Here is an 18,816-nt window from a genome sequence, read left to right on the forward strand (position 1 = left end):
CCAGGGAGCTGGCTACATAAATCAAAGCACAAGTCTATATGATTTATTTTGGTATTCGTTCTAAATGAAAACTTTTCTATTTGATTTATGGTTCCTGGGTTTTGATGGTGAATTCCCTGGATGTCCACATCGCATGACTACGATCAGCGCTAAACACCTGGAGTAAAAAAGGGAGTTATATAGGATCCAGGATACCCAGATTTGGATGACCAACTTTGATATAATGATAAAAACTATCCTAGTAGACTATACAATGAAAAAAAACTCCATCTTTACATTTCAGATATCCTATGTGGACCAAGTTAAGCTTATCACTTACTGCTCACCAAAGTACCAAATACATTTCAGGCAGTAAATAGGTCCATGCCTGTCTGCCTTCAGCCTGTCTCTGGGGGAAAATGTGAGGTTTCAATCCTGCCCTTCGCATGATTCTCCTCCCTCTTCTTGCCTCCCCCATCTGCTCTTTGAATCATTGGCCCCTTGTGTTTGGACTTTCCTCCTGTATCCCCAGCGGAGTCAAGATTACAAAAAGCATGGCTTGTATATCTAGGTCCCTGTCAGATTGCTCTCTCTTATTTTTCAGAAAACCAGGAATTGAAAATCATGGCTGCGAAGCCCAAACTTCATTACTTCGATGGAAGAGGCAGAATGGAATCTGTGCGCTGGCTCTTGGCCGCTGCTGGGGTGGAGGTAGAGGCTTCATTTCTTACATTTATTCTTTTTCTTCCGACTAAGTGAATATTTACTAGTGGAGAAGTCACATGGATCTTACAGAAAGACCCCCTCCCAGAAAGGGGTCTAGTCACTGTGATCAGTATCTTTTTTTTTTAATAATGAACTAAGACACATGAGCATCATGAAGGACAAATTTAATTTGATAATTAAGTATTGATTGAGTTCTCCTTCTGAAAGTAGAATCAGAGCCTGGTGGAAAGCTCACTGCACTTGATTCAGCAGATGCGGGTCCAAGTGGCGGCACTGCTACCTCCTAGCTTGATGTGCTTAGGCACCTTAGCTTGCATCTCTGAGTCTCAGCTTTATCACTTGTAGAATAGGGGGCTGCCATTAGATCATTTCTGAGATCCCCTTCTAGCTTTAACATTCTGTGACCTTTGACTTTTAAAAATTTTTTTTTCTATGACATAACACAAAGGATGATACTAATTCTCACTTATTTTATTAACTGCCTGGCTATTGTTACTTACTGTTGCTATTCATTTAAAAGTCCACCTTTTTTGAAAATTGAAAAATACCCAGGAACAGAAGTTGGGTTAGTTTTTAAAGGGATTTTAGCAATCTTCATTTTTGCTGGCTTCCTTTTTTCTTGGGTAGAGAGTGGGGAAAATTCAGATTCATTATATAAAACACCTCCCTAAGGTCTTCACGAAGCTTCTACACTTTTAAACATTAATAATTTTATTTATTGTTAATTAGAGTTATTAATAATTTGGTTTATAAATAAGTTTGTATGCTAGAAAAATTGTAATAATCTTTCAGGTGGTGATGAATGATTTCTCCCAGTCCTAAATGATATTAGTAAGTCACTTCACCTCTCTGGGTTCAGTTTCCTTTCCTGCCAATTCAGGGGATTGGAGGAGATAAACTCCAACGTCCCTTCCAGATCTGCCTGCGTCCTAGGATCTGAGGGCCTTCAGTTCTGCTAATCATAGGACCCCATGCTGTCACAGGATTGAAAATAAGACTACTCCGTGTACTCCATCCACCACACCACTTAGGTGCCATTTAAACAGACTAAGAGTCTCAATCTATGAGCCCATGAGCAGAAATCACAGTGATTAATGATAGTCACAATATTAACTAGGCAGCGGGGCATAGTGAAAAACACTGGTCTGGGAGTCAGGAGACTCAGATTGTAGTTATGGCTCTGTCACTAATTAGCTGTGTGACCTTGGGTAAGTCATAGATAGGATCACGAGAGGAGCTAGAAGGGATCTTGAGGCCATCTAGTTCCTGCCTCTCCCCGCTCCCCATTTTATGGATAAGGAAACTGAAGCACAGAAAAGTTAAGTGACTTGCCCAAGGTCACTCAAATAGTAAGCTACAGAGGTTAGTTTTGAACCCAGATCTTTTGACTCTAAGAGTATACATTGAGGAATAGTCATTCATTTGTCTGGTAGGTGGGGTTTCCTCGGCAAGAATTCCCTCCATCAGCAGTGTCAAACTCACATAGAAATGGGGACCACTAAATCATATGCATCTAATTTTACATTTTAATCTGGTTGGGGAGGCCCTCAGGACTTTTGCAGGTAGCCTATTTGAGACTTCTCTATCTATGAAATCACAAGTCCAGACACCTCCCTGACCCTCACCCCCATCCCCAAAGGCATAGGAAGGTAGCCTGTAGTAATTGTAGTGACAGACTGCTGGGCTTAAAACTAGAAACATCTGAAGTCAAATATTGCCCCTGACACTTATTAGCTGTATAACCCTGGGCAAGTCTCAACTTCTGTGTGCCTCAGACAACAGCACTTACATAAGAAGTCGTAATATGACTGCCATAATCACAGATCCTTTGTACTGACTTATACATTGTACTCTGCCAGGCACTGGGTAGATAAAAAAATGAAAAACTACAAATTGGTACCCTCTAGGAATTGATAATCTATTAAGCATTTCTCTGAAACTCATCTTTTAATTAAAAAGGGGGGGGAGGGTATATTAGAACAGTGGTTCTCAAAGTGTAGTTTGACGTTCCTCAAGATCATTTTAGGGGGACCTTGAGATCAAAACCATTTTTATAATAATACTAAGACGTTATCACCCAACTAAAATACTCTTCCGTTTTCCAATTACATATCTGTGTGGAGCAGGATTCTATCTGTATCTCTATATGTATGTATGTGTATGTATATGTATATCTGTATGTATATATATATATATATATATATATATATATATATATATTTCATCCAGAACAACATATTGCAACAGACTGAATGCAGAAAGAGATTTAAGAATGCAGCTAAGATTAGACATTAAAAAGATTTGCAAATATATGTAAAATAATGCCATTCTCACTGATCATTTGTTTTGGAAAACAGTCATTCATGAAAATATGTTATTTATGTTAATATGTAATGGGTTTCTTTCTAATGAATTGAAAAATATATTCAAAATTCATCAGTTTTATTTTCTAATATGGCAAATATTGATAGATAGAACCCACATAAACAGAAGCTCTTTGGGTAGGTCCTCAATAATATTGCATTTAAGAATATCATGGGTGTTCTGAGACCGCAATGTTTGAGAAATGTTGGATGAGAGCATCAGAATCATGGATGTGGAGCTGGAAGAAATCTTAGAGAACATTTAGTCCAAGGTCCTAATTTTTGCAGATGAGGAAACTGAGGCCCAGAGAAGTTAAGTGACTTGCCCAGGGTCTCCCATTTAGTAAATATCTAAGGCAGGATTTGAACTCAGATCTTTGTGTGACTCCTACTCTTGTATTCTCCCCATGATACCACCTAGTTACCTTAAGTGATCTCTAGGGTCCCTGCCAATCTCACATTCTATGATTCTATTGTTCTAATACCCTCATGTGTTCTTCTTTCTAGTTTGAAGAAGTGATTTTTGAAACAGCAGAAGAACTTCAGAATTTAATTAAGAGTGAGTCCAAAGCCTTGCTGTTGTGCTGTACCAGTCCATGAACATTAGATTAACCACCCTTGCCTTGCCTGAAAAAATACATGGAAAGTTTCTAAGATCCCTCAGAGCCCTACAATTCTCTGATTCTACAGTTGTGACAAAGTATGTTACATGGATGTGGAATTACACAGGACAATACACAAGTGTGCTTCTTTGTACCTCAGAGGGAGGGTTTGAATTTCAAAACAACCACATCAGGGAAGAAAGTAAAGCTTTTTTCCTCATCCACCAAAGGTTCCTTACCCTCTGTAGAGGAATCATGGTGGAAGTAAAGAGTGGTGGGATTTAAGACTGGAAAGTTTAGGTTGGAGTCAGGTCATAGGGGAGCTTGAATGGGAGAAAAGAGTAGATATGTGGGAATTACCAGAGGGTTTTTTGTGTGGGCAAAGAAGTATCTTGATAATGGCTGTGTTTCAGGAACAGCCATCTTTTGAAAATTGAAAAATACCCAGGAACAGAAGTTGAGTTAGTTTTTAAAGAGATTTTAGCAATCTTTATTTTTGCTGGCTTTGATCCTCAAAATGACTTTCAGGAGGGAGGTGCTGTCATCATGCCTGTTTCCTCGATGAGCAAACTGAGGCTGAGAGCTTTAGTGACTTGCCCAGGATTACACAGCTAGCAGATGTCTGAGACAGGGTTGGAACTCTAAATCCACAATATTCACTAAGCCACATAGCTGAGTATATGAGTAAAGATACAGCTTATTCAAATACAAAGGAATTTCAGGGGAAAGGTAACCTTCAGGGGAAGGTGGGTGCTCGCAGCTAGCAGGATCAGAAGGGGTAAGGAGGGCGGGCATTCCAGGGATGGAAGTCAGGCCATACAAAAGCAAGCAGAGAGGAGGTGTAACATTGTGTGTACAGAAAAACAAGTAAGCCAGTGTGTCTGGGAGGCAGGGTGTGTGAAGAAGAGCTAGAAGGGCAGGTTGGAACAGACCATGAAGGGCTTAGGATGCAAAAAGAAGAGTTTGTATTTGAGGCTAGAGGCAGGAGGGAGCAGATGCCAATTTGTGAGAGAAGGTTTGAAGGCAGACTCCTTTTAGTCAAGAATCAAACAGTGCATAGACCAAGCCCTACAGAAAGTTGTCATTTGGGTTGGTGGTGGATGTTCCCACACAGGGAGTTCCCTTGTCAGAAAAGATCATAGATAAAACTTGAGAGATCCTCCCTGTGTTCCTGTATATCACCCATATCACCTAGCATACTGAAGTACACATAGTTGGCTGTCAAAACTACTGTTGTTAATTAATGGCGTTTCAGCAGTAGCTTTCAGTCAGTCAAACAGCATTTATTAAGCACCTACTATGTGCCAGGCACTGCACTAAGCACTGGGGATAGAAAGAAAGGCAAAAACATCTTTTTTTACAATCATCTTTTTTCTATTCTACTATGTTATGGAAATGTTTGCTTTATTTCTTAAATTCAGAGTAAAATTAATTAAATTTAAAAATAAAAATAAGAGTAGATGCAGTGGAAAAAAATCCAGTAGCCCCTGCTTCAGAGAAGCTCACAATCTAACAGGGAAGAGACAACAAGCAAACAGTTATGAACAAACAAGATGTATCCAGGGAAAACCTCAGATAACTCACACAAGGAAGGCACCGCATTAAGCGGGAGATCAGGAAATGCTTCTTGTAGAAGGTGGGATTTTGGCTGGGACTTGAGGGAAGCCAGGGGAGACAGGAGCTAGAGATGAGGAGGTGGAGCATTCTGGGCATGGGGGACACACAGTTAAAACGTCTGGACTCCAAAGACTGAAGTGTTTTGTTTGAGGAACAACAAAGAGGTCAGTGTCTCTCAGTACATGGAAGGGAGTGAGTTGGTCACTCACAATCTTGAAGGACCTTGTTTGGCAGCAAGCACAATCCCATTTGCAGGGTGGGAGGCAGGGTCTCTAGAATGAAAATAACCCCCCATGGAACACAGTGTGGTGTGATACAGTAGAAAGAGCCTTGATTCTAAAATCAGAGCTCCTGGATTACAATCCTGCTTCTGATACTTAGCCATGTGACCTTGAGAAAGTCCCTCATGCTTCTTGGGCCTCAATTTCCCTATTGTAGAAAGAGTTAAACTAGACAATTGCTAAGGTTCCTTCTGATTCCAGAACTGTGCTTCTAGGACCATACTCTAATTAGGGGGAGTAAGCCACTCTTTCTTTTTTTCTAGGTGGGAAACTACTGTATGAACAAGTGCCAATGGTGGAAATTGATGGAATGAAGATGGTACAAACCAGAGCCATCCTGAGATATATAGCCACAAAATACAACTTGTATGGGAAGGACCTGAAGGAGCAACTCCTGTACAGTAATCGTTGCATGTTTATAAGACAACATAGAAGCCACCCTTCCTTCTTTAGGAAATTTCTACTTAACAATGATTCTGAGAAATGATTTTCCCAGGGTCACACCACCAAGTAGAGGTCAAAGGCAAAACTTGACCATAGGTCTTCCTGACTTCAAGGCCAGCTCTTTAGTATTTCTCCTGCTTCTCAATGAAATTGTGTTAAGGAAATATCTCCTTTTACACAACGGACAAAGCCAGAATGTTCTTATCTGCATGTTCTGAAAGTGTAATTTTTGACTCCCAAATGATCTAAGTCTAAGATATGCTGATGTAAATATATCTCTAGTAGATGGTTTCATCAAAGTGTGGGCAAAGGAGGAAATTAAATCTCTGACTGCTTAGCAGAGTGTTGCTATAAAGTAATGATCCTGGTTTCTGTAGGATGCTTATCAATTAATCAATATCGATTAAGTGCCTGCTATGTGACAGGCACTGTGCTAATGTTGAAGACACAAAAAGAGGCAAAAGACAGTCCCAAAGAGCTTACAATCTAATGGTCTTATGTTTATGGCATTCAGTCTTAACTTAATGGGCATGCTGGGAATACTTTCCTACTAATGTGTTAAGGCTCATATGTAATGGACTGGCCCACTCACAGATACATAGATGACTTGTTCAAAAGAGAACAAACTTGAATAACTATAATTTTAAAATCATTTTTAATGATTTGTAAAATGATGAGTTCAAAAACAATACATAAATTCACTATTAACTCAATGAAAAAGTGGGGATGCTTTAAAAATTAGCTTCTGTGTTTATTAACTCATCATGGAGAGGCCATGCAACCCATACTGGATGAATTGATCCATGAACAAGTATTTATGAAGTGCCTACTATGTGCTGGTGTGGGCAGCTAGGTGGCACAGTGGATAGAGTGCTGGGCCTGGAGTCAAGAAGACTCTTCTTCCTGAATTCAAATCTGGCATCAGAAACTCACTAGCTGTATGACCTCGGACACGTCACGTAACCCTGTTTGCCTCAGTTTCCTCAAATATAAAATGAGCTGAAGAAGGAAATAGCAAACCACTCCAGTATCTCTGCCAAGAAAAACCCAAATGGGGTCACGAAGAGTTGGACCCAACTGAAATAACTGAATAACAACAACTTAACTTATCCTCTTAAAAGTGCATTTTCACATATAATATTTTATTTGCTCCTCATTTAATAATGATGATATATGTAAAAAGAGCTTTAATGCTTGCAAAGCATTTTAAATACGTCATTTGATTGCAGTCTCTCAGTAATAGAATGAGTTAGTAATCCTATTTTCATTGGCACCTCTTTCCTTTTCCAGCATTGACATGTATGTGGAAGGAATGAGAGATCTGTACGACATGATCATGTTCCTCCCACTTGCTTTGCCCGAAGAGAGGGAGAAGAACATTATCTTTATCACCGAGAAAGCCACGCAAAAATTCTTCCCAGTGTATGAGAAGGTATGGAACGATGAGGCAGAGTGTGATTTACCTGTATTGTCAGTGAAATTACAAACACTTTCCCTCCTCCAATCTCAGCAAACAGATGACCATGCAGAAACATTAGCAGGCCCATAGTACCGAAGAAAGACCACTGGCTCTGTAGACAAAGGATCTGAGTTCAGATCCTGCCTCTGACACTTACTAATTGTGGAAATGTGGGTGTATCACTCAGTAGCCCTGGACCTCAGTATCCTAAACTTTACAAAGTAAGGCAGCAACATATAGTAGATAAGAGTCCTGGACTTGGAGTCAGGAAGACCTTGGTTCAAATCCTGCCTCAGATGCTTACCAGCTGTGTGACCTTGGGCAAGTCCCTTGTCCTATGTGGGCCTCAGTTTCTTCATCTGTAAAATAAGGGAGCTGGACTTAATGACTCTTAAGGTCACTTCAGCTCTATAATCTATGATCCTGTGAATTCATAAAGAGCTGGAGGTAGGTAGCCGCTTAAAACACAACGTGTAGGGTGTTGCAAGAGAGACATTTATTAATATTCCTTTATTACACTTAAAAATCATATGGCTAGTCTGGTCCTGTCCTCCTTAAGTTCTTGTGCACCCTTTTAGACTGGTCAGTGTGGGAAGGGCTGGTGGCAGTGCTCTGTGAGGATGGCAATGGAAGGGTTGGATGACATTTTTTGCACCTATCTATAAAGTTGGCTCATTCCAGCCCTTCTGGGACAGACTTAGCTCTAACTAGATCATTTAACACACACCCATTAAATACATAGGGAGACCAAGAGCCTCAAGCTATCCACAGGCATTTATTAAAGAACCAACTATATACCGGAGACATGGTTCAGCACTGAGGACACGAAGGCAAAAATGAAATAGAGTCTGCCCTCAGAGAGCTTACAGTCTAGAGGGGCTGCAACATTTACACCTGAGAGTGTGTGTGCACATGCATACACAAACACACACACACACGCACACACACACACACACACACACACATTGTTGGGTCACTTTAGTCATGTCCGACCCTTCATGAACCTATTTTGAGATTTTTGTGGCAAGGATACTAGGGTGGTTTGCCATTTCCTTCTCCAGCTCATTCTGTGGATCAGGAAACGGAGGTAAACAGTTAAATGACTTACCCAGGGTTACATGGCTGCTAAGTGTCTGAAGCCATATTTGAACTAATGAGGACGAGTCTTCCTGATTCCAATCCAGGTGCTCTTATCCACTGTGCCACCTGTCTGCAGATGGTCGATACATACATACATACATACATATGTGTGCATGTGTGTATATTGGGCAGATAGTGCTATATAAATACAGATATACATACACACACACAAATAAGCACTAGGGAATTTGGAAGGACCTTTGATCTAAGCTTTGAAAGAAACTAGGAATTGTGTGAAGGTCAAGATAAAGAGGGAGTACATACCAGGCAGGGGGGCCAGATTGTGCAAATGCATGGAGTCCAGAAGTAGGATGCCTCGTGTGAGAAACAGGAAGAAGACCCGTTTAGCTGCATGTTAGACTGTGTGAATAGTAGTAACGTAAAGTTAAGACTGGAAAAGGAGGTTTGAGTCAGGCTGTGAAAAAGCTTTAAGTGCTGTAACAATAGTGTCTTACATTTATCCAATGTTTCACAATTATCAAATACCTTACAAGCATTATTTTACTTGATCCTTCTAATACCCTCTTAGGTGAACAGTGCAAGTTTCACCCCCATTTTATGGATGAGCAAATGGAGGCTTGGGGAGTGCAGTGACCTGCCCAAAGTCACCCAGTAAGTGGCCGTGCTAGAGGGAGAATCAAAGTCTTTCATATTTCAGGTTGAGGGCTCTTTTCACTATGCCATGTTCCCCTTCTGCATTTCATCCATAATACTTCTTTATTAAATGATTAGACGGTGAGGTTATAGGCCATAGTTTTATTGAATTAGAGGAGGCAGGATGACATAATAAAAAAACAGACTACTATTTTCTAGTTGTATGCCTTGGACAACTCACTTGAACCCCAATGGGCCTCCATTTCCTCATTTGTAAAATAAAGGAGTTGAACCAGATGATCTTCAGATTTCTTCCCCAACAAAATCATATGATCCCGAGTGTCCATGAAATGAACAGATATTCACTTGTGTCTCCGTGTGTCACACTTGGCATACATTACATTTGTCTATATACATTTTAGTGTCCTCCTCCTGCTAGGTCACGGTTTCCTGGATGGCAGAGATTAGGTTGGTGTTGGCCATCACCATACACACTGCCTCGCATGGAGGAGACATTTAATGAGTGTTCATTGGTCTGTTAAACAGTGGCCAAACAGAAGTTTGTTGCGTCACTACCCAAACTGCCTAGGTCTCTGTCACAATGGAAAAGATAGCTATCCAGAGGCCAGGCAGTTTTGACGGATGATGACAGCTAATTCACAGAATCCATTGTAGGGGAATATCTTTAGAACTATTTGGGTGTTTAGTGCATGGTTTAAAAAAAAGGTGTCATATTGACAAAGGATTTTAGAAAGAGCACTGTCTCCATAATTGACGGCTGTTGAGGATAGATTGTCAACACAACTGGAAGATCTGGTCAACAGATGATCCCATCGGTCTCCTATTAAGGGTAAAGGACAATGGGGAAAAAAGGGAATCGGGTTATACTGTAACCTGGGTCTAAGATATGTCACATGTTCTACTGATTGCCATAGATAGAAAAGGCCTTAGCTTGTCCTTAGGATTTGTAAATTTTATTTATGAAATTTTGTGCGTTTCCTTGAGCTTAAAAATGTTTCCTTCTGGCTGAAATATCTTTCATTTCATCAAAAAGCAATTCTTTTTCTTTTTTTTAAACTCTGTTTCCTCCCTCTTTTGTTCAGTGGAAGTGCTTTCCCCCAGTCCAGGGTTTGCTGGGTTTTGCTCTCTTTTGAGGTTCATTTTTATGGCCAACCCAGGGATTCCCGTAGGATTCCAAATGTATCATGCAACAGGACTGCCTGTGGGTTATTGCCTACAAGGGTATTGACTGTTGTTAGTAAGTGCTGCTTGGAGTTCTGTGTTATTCATTATATAGTCGTTGAATTGCACGTGGCCCTGAATTTATTGCTAATGCCTGTTGTATTGTATGTTATTGCTTTTGTGTGTGTCTATTCTTTGTAGTTTTCATTGCTACACACTACTGTATGTTTTTTGTTTGCATTGGCATGAGCGCTTTGCTGAATACACTTTTAAATGGAATTGAACAAAATGGAGGTCAGGACTTTAGGCATTTAGTGTGCAGGGATACCAAGAAAAACTCCAAGAAGATTTGTAAATGTAGTAATAGAATTTGGCCATAAAAACAAGGCAATTGTAAAAGTATTGAAGAATATTATAAAGGATTTGGGGTAAATATGAGGTGATCACTGACAGGTATGAACAGAGAGATAACACTCTGTTTTCTGTAATTTGTGAGAAATAATTACTCATTCAATAATTCCTGATATGATCAGAAATTAAGAGATTACTTGGATACCAATTCCTGAGTGTCCCTCTGAAGAAGGAAGGGAGGGAGGGAGGGAGGCAAGGAAGGAAGGAGGGAGGGAAGGAGTAAAAGAGGAAGGAAAAAATTTTGTTTTTAAAAATTTTTCTTTGGTAACAGTATTTCTCTCACAGGGAGTAATGCACAGTGAGGAATAAAGTAAAGGAAGGAAATGAGCATTTGTTAAGCATCGCCTATGTGCCAGGCACTCTTATTATCCCCATTTTTCAGCTGAAGAAACTGAGGCAGACAGAGGTGAAGTGACTTGTCCAAGGTCACAACCATTAGAGTTAGAGATTGAATTTGAACTCTGGTTTTCACTTCAGACCGAGTCTTCTATCTGCTTTACCTCCTAGCGGCCTTGGGCAGCTTAGATAGTCTGCAACCACAATGGGCAGCGTATTTAGAGTGGATGAACTGAAGTGTCTGATCCAGGTTGAAAAAGATACTGTGCTCAAAGGGGTTAGACCTTCCCCCACAGCAGGGATATCTAAGTTAAGGTCTTCTCAGGAAAGACTCCAAGGCCCATTGGGGAAGAATCACCTGAAGCATGGATTGGCTGTATATGCTAAGCACTACAGCACCATGAAGCAACTGATGTAGGAAAAAAGGGGTAGTTCAGCCAACTCCGTTTACAGATGAGGAAACTGAGGCCTTGAGAATTTTTCCGGATCACAGAGCTAGGGCCTAATACAGTTGTTCAGTCTTGTCCCACTTGGGGTTTTCTTGACAAAGATGCTAGAGTGGTTTGCCATTTCCTTCTCCAGCTCATTTTAGAGATGAGGAAACCGAGGCAAACAAGGTGAAGTGACTTGCTACTAAGTGTCTGAGGCCAGATTTGAACTCAGGTTTTCCTGGCTCTCTATCTACTGCTCCACCTAGCTGCCCACAGGATAAATAGGAAATAATTAAAAGAAAAAGCACTGGAATTGAGAGGGGTTGGGGAAGACTTCCTGTAAAAGATGGAATTGTAGTTGGGACTTGAAGGAAGTCAGGGAGGTCAGTAGTCAGAGCAGACAAGGCAGAGTGTTCTAGGCACGGTGAACAACCAGAGAAAATATCCTGTCTTCAAATAATATACTATTTTCAAATAGTATGCCCTAATTCTCTCCCTTCTCTCCTTGTCATTGATCCTATAGGTATTAAAAGATGGGAAAAATTACCTTGTTGGCAACCAGCTGAGCTGGGCAGATGTACATCTACTCGAACTCATCTTAATGGCTGAAGAATGCAAGTCTGATATTCTCTTGGCATTCCCTAAACTGCAGGTAATTCCATCAAAAGCGTTCACTATACTGCAAATATCTATTGATGTACATGTTCTCTTCTCCATTAGGATGTAAGCTCCCTTCAGGCAGGGATAGTTTCTGCTTTTTCTTTGTGTCTCCAGAGCTTAGCCCAATGATGAGCACATAATCAATACATGCTTGTTTAAAAGATCTGGAATTTCCTCTGTGTAGCCTTCCTCCAAGGACACAAATCCTTAGATAGTCATCATGAGTCACTGTGGCCCAAACCAAAAATCCACCCTTCACATGATGAGGCTGTCATTGTAGCTGGTTGTCTTTCAGATGGTAGGCACAAAGACCTTTGGTGAGCCCAGAGTTCAAACCTTTCCAGCAATTAAGGAAGTAAACCTTTAAACATTTTGAAAAGAGAAGGTGGTTTGTTTCTTCATCTATTTATTATATTTATATTATATCATATTGAAAAGCAGGGGCCCTACGCAGTTGCAGAGCAGGGAGTTCCTGAAGACTTTCAAACATCACTGCCCAGAGGCTGAAAATGCTTGTCACAGCTTTCCCACACGATGAAATAGCTTCCAAAGCATCTTGGCAAGAGCGTCCCTGGGCCCTGCTTCATTGTGCATGTCTAATTGCTTCATTTGTAGGTGGTGTCATTTTTTTTCATTTTTAGGAGTTCAAAGCTAGAGTCAGCAAACTCCCCAGGATTCAGAAATTCCTTCAGCCTGGTAGTGCAAGAAGGCCACCAATGGATGATGCAGGTATTGAAGCTGCAAAGAAGATTTTCAAGCTTGAAAAAGGCATGTTTCTTAAGTACTCAAGTACCATATTAGCTGAATTCTAGTCATGCCCACAAAAATACTAGGATGTGCTCCTGCAGCATTTCTAGTTTCAATAACTAATAAATATGATGCCTCTTTATAGAGTTTGTTATAAATTGGAAAACCTAATCTTTACATTGCTTTTTATAAAATTTCGTTTAATTAAAACTTCATCTTACTCAAGGTCATAGAATCAAAGGTTTTTTAAAATCACATGCTTAGAGCCAAAAAAAAAACCTTAGAGGGCACTGAGTCTACATAGCCTCTTCATTTTACCAGTGTGGAAATTGAGAACGAGAGGTTAAGTGACTTACTGGTCATGAGAGCAAAAGGTGGTACAATCAGGATTCAAACTCAGGTCTCCTGTTTCCAAATTCAACGCTTTTTCAACTGTTCTGCTATCTCCATTTCAATTAATCCAAACTTTTCTGGAAAATGGAAGTTTTTGGAATAAAACTGAAAATCATATGGAAACAAGATGATACTAAAGATTCTTTTAAAAGAACCCTACTAAATGATGCATTGGGTTGCTTTTAGATGCAGATCTTTTATACTTGTCCTGATACTTTTCAGGGATCCTCAAGAAAAGAAGTAATGTTCAGTTATCTTCACTGTACAGGATGTAGGCAGGGTAGCAATCTGACCATATTTTAGAAAGATTTTCATTAAAAAAAACCAGAAAACAGGTTTGTTTAGTTCCCAGTTAATGAGAAATCTCAATTAAACAAAATACCCTTTTCCTTTTTCCTCATGACATTCTATTTAATCATGGTTTTATTCTATTTTAAAAATGATGATTAGTTTTAATACAATCAAGAAAAAAACTGAAGGTTAACTTTGAAAATTTCCCCTTTTAAAATAGCCCTTGTTTTGTAAACTTACAGATGCATTTTCAGGAGAAAATCAGTGTTTTTATTTCTCCAAGCAGATAATCTATTGTGTATTATTTTGTCAAAACTCATTGCAAGGTAAGCTAAGAAGAAACTTATCAACACTTGGAGGCAGAGTCTAGGGAGGCTTCAAGTTTGAGTGTCATAAATTATAGTTCAATCTTACAAACCCAAAATAAGTTTAAAACTGGTAGGGTGGAGTGGTAAGCAGAGTTGTTTAGTCTTATTTCATCTTCCCAATCCACTCTACTACTGACTTAATGAAAATGGAAGGAGTGGAGAGGAGTAGGTTCCCAGTATAAATCCAGACAGGCCTGGGTGAGTCTAATGCCAATCATGGCAGCACACTTGAGGACTGCTGCTATGAATGATTTTAAGGGTCTAATCGCATAGTATAATGAACTCTCTATTTATTCAGCAATAAATTAAACATTGTTCAATAAAGCATAACATTCATAACAACATCCTTAAGCAAAACATATCATCTAATATATATATATATCACTATGTCATTTGGTACATAGCATATCTCAATATCACTGCATTCAGTAGCTTTCCCCATAATACCTGTTTACACAGCAGGGTGTCTCAGGCTAAAGTCTTTCCCAGCACAACACATTCTTAAGGGGTAGCAGAAAATACCACACCATCCACCCCTAGGTCACAGTAAATTACAATCTCCTCAGTCAATACAGAGTGTCCAAGTCCTCTTTCATCATAACTTGAGGTTGACTTCCAAGTTCCACGGCTCCTCCTCTGTGGGCCTACCACTCCAGCTCTTGCCTAGGTTCACAGACAGGCAGCTCTCCACTCCTGCTCTTCATCGGGGACTGCTCCACTTCAATAGCAGGCTCCAGGGGCTCCTGCCTGCAGCTTCTGTTTCTGGGAAAACAAAGCTTAACAGGGCTACAACAATATTTACACACCTTACCAATACCATCACCTCAATTCACTTTAACAGCTCTTAAAAGGGGCTTAAGCTAAGCCTCCTTCCCCTAGGCAGGTCCCGGCCAGTCCACCCTTCAGCTCAATTCACTCATGAAGACCAACAGACAGGGCTTCTGTCTGAGAAATTAACACTGATCAATAGACAGGACCTCTGTCTGAGAAATTAACACAGACCAACAGACAGGACTTCTGTCTGAGAGATTAACACAGACCCACAGACAGGGCTTCCATCTGAGAAATTAACACAGACCCACAGACACAGCTTCTGTCTGAGAGATTAACACAGATCAACAGACAGGACTTCTGTTGGAGACATTAACACAGACCAACAGACAGGACTTCTGTCTGAGAGATTAACACAAACCAACAGACTGGACTTCTGTCTGAGAGATTAACACAGACCAACAGACAGGGCTTCTGTCTGAGAGATTAACACAGATCAACAGACAGGGCTTCTGTCTGAGAAATTAACACAGATCAACAGACAGGGCTTCTGGTCTGAGAGATTAACACAGATCAACAGAGGGAGCACCAACATCCCAAACATTCTTTCTGTTAGGCCTCCCCACAAGCAAGTTCCTCCAGGAAAATTCCTTCCTTTGCCCACTCATGCTAGCTTCTCTCTCTCAGCTCTAACTGCTCTGACCTTACTTCCTCTCAGTTCTGCTTCACTCTTCCTGTTCCTTTTCCCCTTTTTGGCAAGCTCCTCCCACACTGGGCTCTATGTGACTCAGGATGCACCACAGCTTTGAGCTGGCCAGAGCTCAAAGCAGGACCTAATCCATTACCATTATATTAAGCACTTAATGTATTACAGAAACTTCACTCCAAAAGTAAAAAACAGCAAAAAATCCCACTTTACTTGCCATAACAATGAATTAGTGGGGTATCTACCTCAAGCACGTGAAGACTTCCCCAGGTAGAATGGGCAGATGAGAACAGTTTTTTCCAATAGCCATGAAGCTGACAGCACTTAGAGCTTGGTCAGACATCAAAAATGCCAAGGTCATCCACTGTAGCCACATTGCCAGTCATCCTAACTTTTATCTTGTGTGGGGTCCAAGATTGTCCAATCTGCAAGGAAAAACCACTGAGGCAAATCTCCAAGCCTATAGCACTTTACTAAAGGGTCCATGGCTCCCTCCAATGAAGTGGATCTGAGATCTTCCTCAGGATCTGAGATGCCCCCTTTCCCCAGGGCCTTACTTTTATTGGATTTGATACCCAAACACGCAAAAAAAGCATGGTAAATTTCAAAATCTGATTTGTTGGTAGATTTTGATTTTGACTTTTCAAGACAGGCAGAAGTGATACGTCAGGATGGGTAGTCACAAGATGAGCAAGGCAAGGGTCACCTCATCTGACTAAGTGTTCATAAGATGGTCACCTGCTCATGTCGGACAAGAGAGGGTAAAGGTGCAAAAGCAAAGTGGGAGACTTTCCATATCAAGCCACCAACATTAGGCTTGGACATGGAATTTGAGCAGAATAGGATGGAGATAGCTTCGTCAGCATTCTTGTGGTTGCACAAGTGAGCTTCATAACTGGTAAACACGATGATCATTGGATTAAAGTTTGAGGCCTACTATACAGAACTTATGATCACTACCCCTATGGAATCACATCAAACTGATTACTACTGATTGGAATAAAATAGGGTTCTAATTGGTCATCTATCACACCACTGGACTTGGATGCCTCTGGAAAAGAGAGGGAGGGAGGCTAAGGTCTTTGTGTAAATCTGCCTAAATTAAAGCCAATTCTGGAGCAAGTCAAGACACCATCCATGATGTCATTGGTCCTCTTCAAAAACAGAAGATGAACAACAACAAAATCTTTCTCTGCTCCAGAAAGATAAAACAAAAAGAATCTATAATTTTCTACCTTTCCTGCCCCCTTAAGACCTGAGCCCCCAGGCAGAGACAGCATTCTGGAAACACCTCAGTTTTAAATCCTTCTCTCTCCTCTCCTGGGATACTCCCCCTCAATTGTCTCCTCTCAAATGCAATCCCAAAAGATACACACAGATCAGCAAACAAATGTTTAAAACAAAGAAAGGCAAACAGATTTTTCTCATACCCAAAGAAAAAGACAACAGGCTATCATGATGGGAGCCTGAAGGAAAAAGGAAATAAAGCATTTCTAAAATAAAAGGGTCATACTAGCTGACTCCTATGGTCCCCTCAAGCTCTAAGTCTGTGATCTTATGAGATCATAGGTTGAAATGAAAAAAAAAAATGGGGCAGCTAGATAGCACAGTAGATATGACACTTCCCCTGGAGGCAGGAGGAACTGAGTTCAAATCCAGTCTCAGACACTTGACACTTATTAGCTGTATCACCCTACACTAGTTGCTTAACCCTGATTGCCTCACACAAAAAAAGAAATGAAAAAAAAAGAGTGAAACTCATTTCTGAAAATAAAAAAAATTATTCTGAATAAAAATTAAAAAAATAAAGATGAAATAAAATGAAAAACAATTTTGAATTTAAAAAGGCTTATTATGAAAAAATGCATATTCAACCTGGATTTCCCCTGCCACATATACAGTACCTTACATGGAGGTTCTCAAAATAGTTTTTATTGCTGTATAGTATTGTCCCTCAGTTTTTCTGGCCACATACATAGGCAAAGAATGGAACCCAAAAGCCTTTTGTGCTTCTGAAGAAAATAATAACCCAACAACCAGAATTTGGTAAACTACAAGTTTATCCCACAGACCTATAGAATGAGGAAGATAATGGAATCATAGATTCTTAAGTATTTGGTCTCTTCACTCAAACCTCAGGGGCAGGTTTGAGCTAGCCAATTGTTTTAACAACCCAGCTAGCAGCTTCTGTGGGGGTGTAAGATCCACCCCCCCCCCCACAGCCAGCACCCAGGAGGCTGCCAGCACCCAGTAGGCTGCCGGGACACCAGGAAAGCACAGGTTCTTTTTATCTGCTTAAACAAGGAAAGCATGGTGAAGGGGTTGACCAGAATACTTTAATCCAGCATTCAGTTAGCACACAGACAACATTCATTTAGTTCAGGGGAAAAAACGCCAGCATTCAGTTAGTTCAGGGGAGCAGACAGGCAAGCATCAACAGACAGGCCAAATATAGATTACAGTCAGCTAGTTCAGGGGAACAAACAGCCAGCACCCTGAAGTTCAGAACATTCATTTAGTTCGGGGGAAAAACAAACCAGCACCCTGAACCTCAAAACCAAAATACAAACAAATTACAAATATCAACAGACAGACCCAATACAATTCATAGTTACCAACATCTGGGCTCGGCCCGAGAGCAAGGGCTGGCCCAGAGTCACGCTCCCCGCTGCTCCCACACCAACCGCAAAAGGAAAGAGAGATCTTCAAGCTGTCCTCTCCCCTCTTATAGAGTTCTTGACATCATCAAGCGCCACCTGAATGACCAGGGCCGATTGGTTCTTGAGTTGGCCTCTCCCCCTAGCGTAGACTAGGTTAACACCCAATAAGGCGTGGCTCTGGAGTCAACACCTCCCCTCAGCCAGGCCCATGACTCATCACACAGGAAGTTCTCTGATCCTAGGCATGTTCTGGGCTTCCTGCCCCGGAAGAGGTCACACAGGAAGTTCTCTGCTCCCAGGTATGGCCCAGCGAGGTTCAATGAGATAAACTGAGTCACTCAAAGAAAACAAAGGCCACTCTGGCTACACTCCACCCCTCACAATGTTCTAGGATGCACAATCCAATCATAATTTAAATTAAATTATATATCCTAGAACATTGTGATCCAATTATGCAGGAAACTAAAACATATCATTCACAATAAAGCAAAACATATCATTCAGTGACATTCCCAAATATTGGTTTACAATTCAAATGTGATCCACCCCTAGATCCCAGCCAGATAATCTCTTCAATCAATCATCCCAAAATAATTATTAATAATTCAAATGTCCACCCCTATATCTTTGTATCCATTACATAGGATCAATAATA

The 18,816-nt window shown here is 40.6% G+C and overlaps 1 protein-coding gene across 1 annotated transcript; it reads left to right on the forward strand.

Annotated features, from left to right (window-relative positions):
* The first annotated feature begins 528 nt into the window (after nt 1–528).
* Nucleotides 529–13,197, forward strand: LOC118856671 (glutathione S-transferase-like). Its single transcript, XM_036767085.1, has 6 exons — nt 529–690; nt 3,576–3,627; nt 5,832–5,964; nt 7,303–7,444; nt 12,089–12,217; nt 12,867–13,197. The coding sequence occupies exons 1-6, from the start codon at nt 604–606 to the stop codon at nt 13,035–13,037; spliced, it is 714 nt and encodes a 237-aa protein (XP_036622980.1). The 5' UTR covers nt 529–603; the 3' UTR covers nt 13,038–13,197.
* Nucleotides 13,198–18,816: the final 5,619 nt, after the last annotated feature.

This window comes from Trichosurus vulpecula, chromosome 7, assembly GCF_011100635.1.
Source record: "Trichosurus vulpecula isolate mTriVul1 chromosome 7, mTriVul1.pri, whole genome shotgun sequence".
In the NCBI taxonomy this organism is placed as follows: Eukaryota; Metazoa; Chordata; class Mammalia; order Diprotodontia; family Phalangeridae; genus Trichosurus; species Trichosurus vulpecula.